Here is an 11,657-nt window from a genome sequence, read left to right as displayed (position 1 = left end):
CCTTTTCCTTTTTCCCCCCCCCCAGTTTTTTTTTTTTTTTTTTTTTTTTTTTTTTTAAATAAAAAGAAACTAGTTGCACCAAAAAATAAATCATCTCAACAAAGTTCACACCACTAATTCAATCAAAAGCCACATTTGATACCAATTCGGCCTCCATCATTTTATCCGTTTTATTCTTTTCTCTTAAATTATTTATTATTTTATAATGAATCCGTTTCTTTAAGATTTAAAAAAAATATTTTTTACAGTATTTTATTTTTTTAATATAATATTTTTAAAAAAGAATTTTAAAAGTAAAGTTTCAAATGAAAAATTGGTTTAAATAATTTATCTTAAAATATAATTTTAAATATTTGATTTACTTTTTACAATATTTTTGGATAATTAAATTTCAAAAAATTATTAAAATGAACAGCTATTTTGAGAAAGAAACTCTTCGTAAAATTATATTAGAAAAATACCTTAAAAAAAACTTCTGTTATTTTTAAGTAAATTTTCATAAAAAATCATTTTTTAAAATATAAAATAAAAATCATAAAAATCTTAAATAAACGGGCTCAATATCAATATAACATTAATTACTTTTTTCACAATATATTATTATTTATTGTATCTTAACTCATCAAACTTCTTCACTAATTATAATTAATAAGAATATATGAATAAATGAAATTTATTTTATCATTAACATCAATATAACTAATCATTTTCTTAATCATTTTGTCCATGTACATGTAGTCATTGCATCCGCTAGTAAAAAATCAAAATTTCATTCCTTACTTTTTAAGGAAAGTTGTCAATTTTAACTATTAAATAAGTTAGCTATATATGGTTAAAAACAATTAAACTTAAGTAATTAGTTAACTAACAAATATTGATATTATTAGACTAAATATTTTATCTTAAATTTAAGCATGCGACTTCACAATTATGTGAGTTAATTATAATGATATTAATATTTTTTTTAAGATAAAAAAAAAAAAGTAAGTTGTTTTCAACCAATCTGATAGACCCATTGTGTCATACAACTCTTTTTTATAAAAAAATAAAAATTTAATCTTAGAAGGTGTGGATTTAACTTCTTGAAACTTTAAACTTTGATGTTTTTCATGCATATTTGTCTTTTAATTCCTTGTCAAGTAGTCTAAGAGTATTTGTTAAATTAAAATATAAATAAAATATTGATTATGAAATTCAATATTTCAATAATTTTTAATATTAATGTTCATTAAAATAATATAAAAATTATAAAAACAGTTAAATTTATGATAGATTTGTGATAATTAATATTCACAATAAGTTATTTGAGTAACTACGATAAAAGTTACTCTTGAAATTAGTTGATTTCGTGAGTGTATCTATTGAGTATATTGATTTTAAATTTTTTTTATAATGTTTTAAAAATGTTTGATACTTTATGGATATGTTGAATTCAAGATATAATATAAATTTTAAAAAACAAATAAAATATAAACCACAAAATTATATAGTTACAATTATCTAATTTCTACAAATTTTGGTATGTACGAGTGTTAATATAATGTTTTCGTCTTTATATATATAAGATTTTTTTATAATTTTCTTTTTATTATTTTATAAGATTCATTTTAATTTCTCAACTATATTAATTATTTTTTTATTAATATAACTCGCCTTATCTACATCTTTTTTTAATCTGTAATAAATATTATTTTATTTCTATAAAAGTAAATTAGTAAACTAATTTAAATTATAAAAGAAATTATTATTATTACCAACTTTTTTAATTCTCATTATTTAATCAACAAAGTCATACATATAAAGACATAGTAATAATCTACAAATGTATTAATTATCATAATAACACATAATAGTAATCTAGAAATATAATCAACGGTTTATTTGTTATTTGAAATGGAAAATATAATGAACCGTTATTCAATATTACATTTACATTGTTATTGTTAGATGGTACTCAAGAGTTGTTCTTAGAGTATATTCATTTTCACTCATTGTTATTGTTAGATAGTACCATCTTCGTTTCTTTATATACTGCATCCGTATAAACAATTTTAACTAATTGCACATGGATTAAGGAAATTAGTTCAAATCAATAATTTTTTTTTTAATTTAATAAAAACATAGAGACATCTATAAAAATGCTCATAATAAATAATAAATATCTTGTGACTGTGCTACTTCTTGAATTAGACAAGTAATAGATATAAAAAATTGTCTCAATTAAATGTAATCTTGAAAATAAAAAGTTAATCAAAAATTTAATAAAGGATATTATAAAATATTAAAATAAAAGATTAAAAAGTTAGTTAAAATAGTTTATTATATAGAAGATAAAAGTTGTATTTTTTTTTTTGTTTATAATAAAAGGTGGAGAGAGTAAGAAATAAAGTTAATTTAATAAAAATTGGTATATCCAATTCAAATTCTAGAGCAAATAATATTGAAGAATTCGAAGAGTACAAAGCAATAATAAATTAAATGTTTCGTAATCACAAAAACTTTGATATTATATATTTATTTAAAAAAGTTTTATATTTAAATTTTTTTTTGATTCAATATTAAAAAAATACTAAATGATAAGAGAGTGAAAGTAACTAAAAAAAATTAAGAAGGTTTATAACTAATTTTTTTCCATCATATCTTTTATGTTTTCTATTATGAAATGATTATTTGACTAATTTTTAATAAATTGACATTTGATCATTCTTATATTTCTTCAAATATTTATTTCGTACTAAATAACAAGACTTTTTAACATTCAATTCATTTATAATAAGTCAAATGTAAAACTTACCTATTCACATTGAATTCAATAAATACATTGACCCAATTTTTTCTTAGATAGTAAAATGTAAATAAATATTAAGTAATAAAGAAAAGAAAGTCATATACACTTGAATACAAACTAACACATATTAATTTGCCTCATAATATATTACCAAGAGACCTAGAAACTTCCACATAGTAGCTAATATTTATGTGCATAGAGAGAGAGAGAAGAAGAAAAAGAAGAGAGAGCAAGTTTCAACAACAAAAACAAAAACAAAAACAAGAGAAAGAAAGAGAGAGAGAGAAGCCATGGCTGGTCTTCCAAGATCTGAAGTATCATTCAGAAGATCAGGTTCATCAGGTCTTGTTTGGGATGACAGATACTTATCAGGAGAATTAAACAAACTCAAAGAAGAACAAAATCAAGAACAACAACAACAGAATAATATCAACAAAGAGATTCAACAAGGAACCACCATACAAAGAAGCCGATCCACCGGTGCTGGCCGCAACTATCGTACCGGAAAAGTATCTCCGGCGATCGACCCACCATCTCCTAAACTTTCCGCTTGTGGATTCTGTAGCGCTTTTGGGAAAAAAACAGGGGAAAAGGGTCAACGGTCAAAACCTAGTAAACATCGATCAAGGTAGGTGAAATTGTTCGTTGAATCATTCTCGTTGCTTTTCCGGTCGCCGGAAAAGGGAAATTCCGGTCGGTATAGTCAGTTGAGTTCATAAGAAGAAGTAAAAAAAAAACAGAGCAGTGAATTTTAGTTTTTATTTTTTTCCTTCTATTGTGTTTGGATTGATAGTTTTTTTTAGGAAAGTTTGAATTAATAAATATATAGTTGAATAGAAAGAAAAATGGTTTGTGCCTGAGTTGAAGTACTTGAGTTGTAATTATTATTATTAGACATTAGTATGTGTATAATATTTGTTTGTTGGGTTTGTGAGGAATTTTGATTTTTGTACAAAATAAAGGTTTAATGAAAATCTCATAAAAATCAATAATTCTTTTTTATTTTATCGTTTATAAAATCACTATTAGACAAGTGCAGGTCGAATATCAACAACTCAAACACCCTTCCTCGCCCTCACACTTGTTCACGTAGTTTCAATCGAGTATCACACTAAATTATCATAATTTTTAAATTTTAATTCATCTAATAAATATCAATATTATTAAATTGAATTTTTATATAAATTGATTATAAAAATTTACTATCTCTTCTGAGATTGAAAAGAAAAAATTGTCATATCTACTAATTTCTTCCACACAAATCATCCTTTGGATAAACTATTCAAGTATCAAGTGGTCAATGAGAATAGAGGTATAATTGTTGTGTTAGGGGGATAAGCTTTCCTCAATAAAGATGTTCTTGGAATTGTGGGAGTAGAGTCCAATCAAAGTTGCAAATGTGCTTTTGAATATTCTTATGCTTGTTCTTCTCTTAGGTAAACCAAAATTGATCTAGGTCGCATGTCGAAATGTATACATGGAAAGCTAGGTCAAATTTCGTGTGATTGGTTGATTTTATAATGATATAATATATTAATACATAAAATAATTTTTGGCTTAATTTTTTTTACATATTTCTCTAAATATAAACACCTTTTGAGAAGAAAAAAATATCTCTAAATATAAACGTGATTTCAATTTATTAGATTTATTGATTATTATTTTTTAATTATACTTTTTATTAATATTACTAATTTATTTTAAAATATAAAAAATTAAGGTTAATCTATTCAAATATAAGTTATTTTAGAAACATCAACTTATATAATGAATACACTACCTATTCTATCAATTTTATTTAATAAAAGGGAAAAAAAAATAACTATTTATATTAAGGGACGAAGATAATATATTATACATAAAATATGTTGTGCAAGATTAGATAATAACAACAAATTAGGAATATGGTGAAGGATCTCTTCATGTGCAGAATGGAAATGGGAGAGGATTTGATTATTATTTTTGTCACTCTTTTAAATAATTGATTTGAAAGTTTTTATTTTTTATTTATGAAGGATTGTTGATTTAAAAGTTGAACAAACGAATTTTTCCAAATTAAAATGGTTTTCCCCACAGAAATATTTCCGTTTGGACATTTTAATTAGAACAAAGTCTAATAAAAATAACATTATTGAAACATAAAATAAGATATAAATATAATACTCTAAGATTTTATAGAAAATAAAATACAATAAAATTTTATTTTATACGATATTTTATATAAAATTTTATATTCAGATAACATTATTAGTCTAATAATGTTCCCTTTGGTAAATGACCACTAATTTGTGTTTTTGAAGGAATCATTGTCAAGCATTCACATTTCCCACTAACTTCTCCTTACCAACTTTTCTTTTAGGATATCATGCTGCTTTCCAATAACAGATTTGTTATTCCTACACAAAAAGTTCATATCACATATCAGACACTAATAAAATACATTATGAAATACTCTTTTCATCTCTCTATTTAGAATCGTAAAATGTGATTTATAATTTTCAATCAATTTTAATTATATTTATTTTTACATATTATCATTTAATAATTATTATATATATATATATATATATATAATTTTTAAAGTATAATTATATTTTAAATTAATAATAATGAAAAATATATTAATAATTTAGATAGATAATTTGATAAAATATTTCTTTTTTAATTATTATAATTCTTTGTATAAAAAACTTTAAAAGATATTCATTATAAAATAAAGGAAGTAGTGTCTTTTCTTTATTATCATCATCATCCAAAAAAAATATATATATTAATAAAAAGAAAAATATACATTTATAGAATCATTTCTCTTTTCAATAATTATCCTTTGGAGTTTTTTTTCTCTCTATTTCCTGCTTGCATTCCGTATAATTTTGATATTAATGTTTTTTTAATTGAAGTGTGAGTCATTACTCTGTTTTATTTTTATTTTTTTAAAAGGCAAACACGAAAAATACATTAGCACTTCACATCATAATATGTTGTACGAATCAGAAAAAGATACAAAGAAGTCAACAAATTTAGTGCAAGCAACAAAATGTTATCAGACTAACTGAAAAACTAAATAAATAAATCCGTGCAGTTTAGATTTAATCCACACCAAAGATCCAAAATTTGCTGTAAGTTACTTTCTTGTTAATTAAAAATCATGTTAATATAAAGTTTTCAAATACATGTTAAATTTTGTTAATAAAAAATCATTTGTTTAATAAGTTTTGTTAAAGAGTGAATTATTTTAAAAAGTTAAATAAAATATTTAAAATAATTATTAATCAGATTTACCAAATTTCGAATTAATGAAACCATTTTCTGTTAAAACCCCAAAAGTTAAGACCAAAAACAAATACTCTTCATTCCTGGTCTTGCATGACCCCTCAAGATTTACAAGTTTACTTTTAATTATTCATGCACTGAATTTTTCAATGATATTTTGTTTATGCACATGAATTGAAAATTTGAATCATGAACCATTTCATTGAACCGAACACATGTTAGGATTTCAGAGTGGACTGTGAGATATAGGTATTTTATTACTAGTCATCAAATGCTCACAATAAATAAATAAAAAATACAATGTGTTCCAAACAAACATCGATAATCCCATAATAGAAAAGAAAACCTGGGCTACCCCACTTTGCCGACATCCCAGCCAAATTGGACTATCAATATTTTTTTTAATCAAAATTGGACTATCAAATTATCAAAACTAAATTATTTATTTTATATAAATATATATTATTTTCTTTTATACATAAATCTCTTGTAACTGTTTAATGAACCCTAAAGTCTTCTTTAGTTCGGACACAGTACCATCTCCTCACCCTAAAGTCTTCTCTCTTTACTCTTAATTTTCTCTTGTCTGTGTGTATTATGTAAGTCTTAAATGTGTGAATCAGTGAGCCTGTGTATGTGAGTTCACGAGGCTGAGTGCAAGTCTTATGTGAGCTAGTGTGTTCATCTTTGTGGCATCTACGCTAACAAAGTGGTATCAACGAGCTTGTATTTGTTTCTTGGGAAACACGAGTGATTGTGAGGGATTTGAATCTTGGAAAACACGAGTCTAGGTGTGAAAAGAGTGAGTTCCAGCTACAATCATGAAAGAAAATGGTAATTTTCCTTCGAATCTACTTGTTCTTGATGGAAAGACTTGGGAAAGGTGGAGTGTGCTCATGAAGACTCTTTTTGGGGCTCAGGATGTGTTTGAAGTAGTGCAATGAGGCTGACAGGAACTTGGAGAAAGTCACACAAATGCTCAAAGAACTATATATAAAGATTCCAAGAAAAAGGAATGCAAGACATTAGTTTACCTTCAGCAAAGTGTAGATACAAATAATTTTGAGAAGATTTCGAAGGTATCAACATCAAAAGAGGTTTGGGACATTTTGTTGAAGTATCACCCAGGAGGTGACAAGGTAAAGAAAGTCAAGTTTCAGTCCTTGAGAAGGAAATTTGAGTTGATCCACATTGAAGACGGGGAGAATATTTGTGATTACTTTTCAAGATTGCCGACTCTTATAAATCAAATGAAAGTTGTGATGAAACTATGTCTGGTCAGTAGGTTGTTGAAAAGATTATGAGAACCTTGACTTCACAATTTGATTTCATTGTTGTGGCAATATAGGAGTCAAAGGATGTGAGCAGTATAATAAATAGATTTTTCTAGTATAAGCTATATCATTGAAACTTACATGAAATGACTTGTCATAAAAATAAAAATAAAAGAGCAGTATAATGCAATAACAAAATTCGACATTGAAAATTGATGATTATTCTCAAATCAAGAGTAATTATAACACATTGAATCTGGTCTACATTTTGGGATCTACAAATGTAAAATTTTGACTAACATGCACAAGAAACCTGGTTTATGGGCTTATCCGAGGCGGCGAGTTGCAAAACTTGGGTTACCGAGGACCAAGTTTCGGGCTCCCTTGTGCAAGAGGTAGGTCCAAATTTTCAATGATTCTGAAAGTTCTAGGTACCATCTTATCAACATATAGAGTTCCATCCAAGTGATCACATTCATGTTGTAAAACCCGGGCCTGCCATCCAGAAGCAGTTATTTTGATTGGTTCGCCATTACGATCCAAACCTGTAACTTCAACGTCAAGGTATCGCTCCACCATAGCTCTATATCCATCAACACTGCAAGATGTTTTAACAACTGAACATGTTAATGGTGCCCTAGACCAAAGAATCATGTAAATGTTGTTTCACACATTTTTTCTTTACGTAAATCACAAAAATTGAACGGTCCAGAACTATGTATAGCACTGACACTCAAGATTAAAGGCATGTTCGGTGTCTGACACATGTCGGTATTTGACAATGACACGATGTACGTGGTTTACATTCAATGACTTCTACTATCTCAAATTATTGTTGGTGTCTATGTGTTAGTGTTAGTGCAGTATTTGGTGTATATGTTTGTGTTAGTGCTTCATAAGTTCAAATCTATTGTTTTTTCAAATGCAGATTTGATTGAAAAAGCTACTAACTTACATCAGTAATCCATCATGTCATTTGAGTTATAAAAAACTAGATGACATTAAGATATCTCACTATACTGTTTCAAAAGCTAGTTTGGGAATTGAAGCCATGTTCAAACATTATAATCATGGTACTTCACTATTGACAAGTTAAAATTTAGAAATGCTTATAGCTTCAGTCACCATAAAGATCATGGATACCGAACATCAAATTATAAAAATAAAACAAATATAGGTTTGCATCAGAATACATAGCGTGTGCAAGCTAGACTAGCAATATATCAAACATTCAGATTTTAGATCAGTACTTGAAGCATCAAGCATAGGAGCAATGTGGTAATTCTAATGTTTTAAAATGTTAAACCATCTAAGCATATGCAGATTAATTTTCTGATATTATCAAAACTACTATTTTTCTTTTGTTTTAACCATCCATTTCCAAGGGGAATTAAGAGCCTAGTAATCCAGAGTTTGACCGGGAGATAAGTAAAAGTTGACCAATTAGTATGAATTCATTACAATGCAGGGATGCCAAGTAAGAGCTATCAGCGAGTTGAGAAAACTTGTATGTGGAAGAAACTAACAATTAATACTCTTTAGCCATTAATCAAAGATGGAAAAATGAAAAAAAGTTAAACATTGTCACACCTCAAACACCCTTCAAAAAATAGGGCAGTTTTGTTGCTCTTATTCTTCAGCTTGGGATTCAAGATCACCTGTGTCAAGAGAACCGACAAAATATGTATTAAAGTAACGAAACTTTAAGATAAAAGTAAATATTTACGATTAAAATTCCCCTTTTTCTCAGCATATGAACATACCAAAAGATCAAAAGGTCTTCTATCTTGTGCTTTTATTTCTTCCTTTGGGGCATAACTAATATACTCTTTGGTATCTTCCAAAACAATTATCTGCATACATGTAAAATACAAACTTCAACTCACTTTCAAATTGTAGGAATGCAAAAACAAAAAATAAAATTAAGTTGGAGTGAAAGTGAGTTCCATAAATTCACTTTCAATTTTCCAACAGTATTGTTGCTATAAGCAAGAAATCATGAAGCACTTTCATTCTAAATTCTCAGCCTTAACAAAATAAGTACACCCTTAATCTATTGGAGCATCAGTTCACCAATGTTATCGGTGGCGGATTGCAGAAAGCCGAGAATGCTCCATACAAAGCAGTTAAGCCGCCATAAAACACCATGGCGCCGCCATCCTTCACAAATTGATCATCGTGGTTGTCAATAAATCCACCACCAAACCTCGCAATGGCATCGCCGATATATGACAGCACTGCAATTCACACGAAGCTTATTCACCCTTTTTGCTTCTTCTCCTTATTTTTTATTTGAAGTGTGATTAAGACTTTTAAATAACTTACTTATATGACTTAGACAATTAACTTAGCTCTTTGAAAATATTAAGCAAATCACTATTTTAGTCTTTGAAATTATAGGGCGCCGTCAACTTGATCCCTGATATTAACTAAATATTAAAATGAACTCTAGATTTGAAAATTCTCAATCACATTAGTTCTTTCAAGACAACTTTAGAGACTAAGGTATGTTTGAATTAACTTATTTGAGCTTATCTATTGACATAAGTACTTATGAGACTATTTTAAAGAACTTATGGAAACAATTTATAATGTGTCCATAAGTTGTTTTCAACTTATTTCCATAAGGTCTGTAGAATAGCTTATGAAAACACATTATGACTTATAATGTTATATACAGGAACTTACATATACATGTTTATGTTAGAAACATTAAATTAATTTATTTATCCAAACAGAGTCTAACTGACTGATCCAAAAAGACTAATATAATAGAAAATTTTCAATTTCATGAACTATTTTAAAATATTAATAATTTCATAAACTTACAACACTCTACACTTTCAAAACTAAATTGGTGATTCACACTCTCGAACTATTTTATTCAAGCTGCAACATTATGATAATGATGCTAATAACGGTGATGATTGAATTAATAAATAAACTATGGATTAAACAATCATTGTGGTTCCTTAATGTGAGGCATTGTTCCTATAGTCATCGAATGCATCGAAATTACAAAAACATCATTCTTGAGTGCGTTTTTGTTAGTAAAAGACACATTTGACAACTAAATTGACTAACAAAAGACACATTGGAGCACCAAACTAACTAAGAGACGGAATGACACATTCAAGTGTCAAATTAACCAAGGAAAGACACATTCAAACATATTTTTCAAATTTTAATACTTTTAAGAACTACTATGACAGCGCCTCACACATTTAAGTATCAAAATCTTTACCACAATATTGCACAAACACACACACACTTACACATAGGGAAATTGAGCTAGAGTAAGTGAGACATGATAAAGGAACAAAATTGAAATAAATGAACAAAATTGAAATAAATGAACAAAATTGAAAAAAGAGTAAGTGAGAAAATACAAAAATCATAAAAAAGTAAATAAATAAAAAATGAAACTAACCCTATAAGGAATTCCAATTTGAGGAGCAGCTAAACCAACACCAGGAGCTTTCCTCATAACCCTAATCATATCATCAATAATTTTCTGAATTTTCTCAGAATTAATCTCACTAATATCAACTTCTTGAGCAGGCTCATGCAAAACAGGGTCACCAGCTTTAACAGTATCAGGCAAATTCATCTTCTTCTTGTTATCTGATGTTAGACCTAAAAACCAACCTGCTCTTGTTCTAACAGTGGAATTTTGAGAAGATGATGATGATAAGGTTAATAGGGATAATGGGGTTGTTGTTTTGTGTGTAAAGAGAGAGTTTTTGGTTATTGATAGTGGAACTATACACTCAAAGTGTATGGTATGCATTTTCTTATGATTCTTTTCTCTGTTATTTGATTTCTGCAGATAGAGAGTGTTTATGTTTATGGGCTCTGTTTATGCTGAAATGACATTATTCTTTTTTTCATAATTTGTAATTTAGGACATAATTTGAAAAGAAAAAATAATAGATTTTGTATTTCAAATTTATCATTAAGATATTTGTTATGTCAATTCAGGTCAATATAAAATATAATTAAAAAAACTCAAATAAATTAAGAAATATATTTTTAATAATCTAAAGCAAGTGAAAATCCACAATATAATTAAAAAGTAGTTTTACTAGATAAACTAAATTTTAAATAGCAACCGAAAATTAAGTAATTCAAACTCATTTCTTATTCTCTTAAAGTATCTACAATGGTAATTTCTTTATTTGGGTGTCTAAATAGACTCCACATTTACCTTCATTTATAATTTTTTCATATTAATTTTGTTAGCAAACAATCATGTAGTTTCATTATAAATTTTCAGTATTTAACAAAATAAGTAAGCTCTTAATCTATTGCAACAGCAGTTC

At 26.9% G+C, this 11,657-nt stretch overlaps 2 protein-coding genes across 2 annotated transcripts; one reads left to right on the top strand and one right to left on the bottom strand.

The window, feature by feature from the left end:
• Window positions 1-2,949: 2,949 nt before the first annotated feature.
• On the top strand, window positions 2,950-3,726 carry LOC101506342 (MAPK kinase substrate protein At1g80180-like). The gene has a single exon (XM_004506849.4). The coding sequence runs from the start codon at window positions 3,079-3,081 to the stop codon at window positions 3,418-3,420; it is 342 nt and encodes a 113-aa protein (XP_004506906.1). The 5' UTR covers window positions 2,950-3,078; the 3' UTR covers window positions 3,421-3,726.
• A 3,791-nt stretch (window positions 3,727-7,517) lies between these two features.
• Window positions 7,518-11,204, bottom strand: LOC101506662 (peptide deformylase 1A, chloroplastic). Its single transcript, XM_004506850.4, has 4 exons — window positions 10,766-11,204; window positions 9,099-9,188; window positions 8,926-8,993; window positions 7,518-7,933 (listed from the first exon to the last, which is right to left on the bottom strand). The coding sequence occupies exons 1-4, from the start codon at window positions 11,123-11,125 to the stop codon at window positions 7,693-7,695; spliced, it is 759 nt and encodes a 252-aa protein (XP_004506907.1). The 5' UTR covers window positions 11,126-11,204; the 3' UTR covers window positions 7,518-7,692.
• Between the last annotated feature and the right edge of the window lie 453 nt (window positions 11,205-11,657).

The sequence above is a fragment of the Cicer arietinum genome, chromosome 6, assembly GCF_000331145.2.
Source record: "Cicer arietinum cultivar CDC Frontier isolate Library 1 chromosome 6, Cicar.CDCFrontier_v2.0, whole genome shotgun sequence".
NCBI classification, from domain to species: Eukaryota; Viridiplantae; Streptophyta; class Magnoliopsida; order Fabales; family Fabaceae; genus Cicer; species Cicer arietinum.
This window is presented reverse-complemented; position numbering and strand designations above follow the sequence as displayed.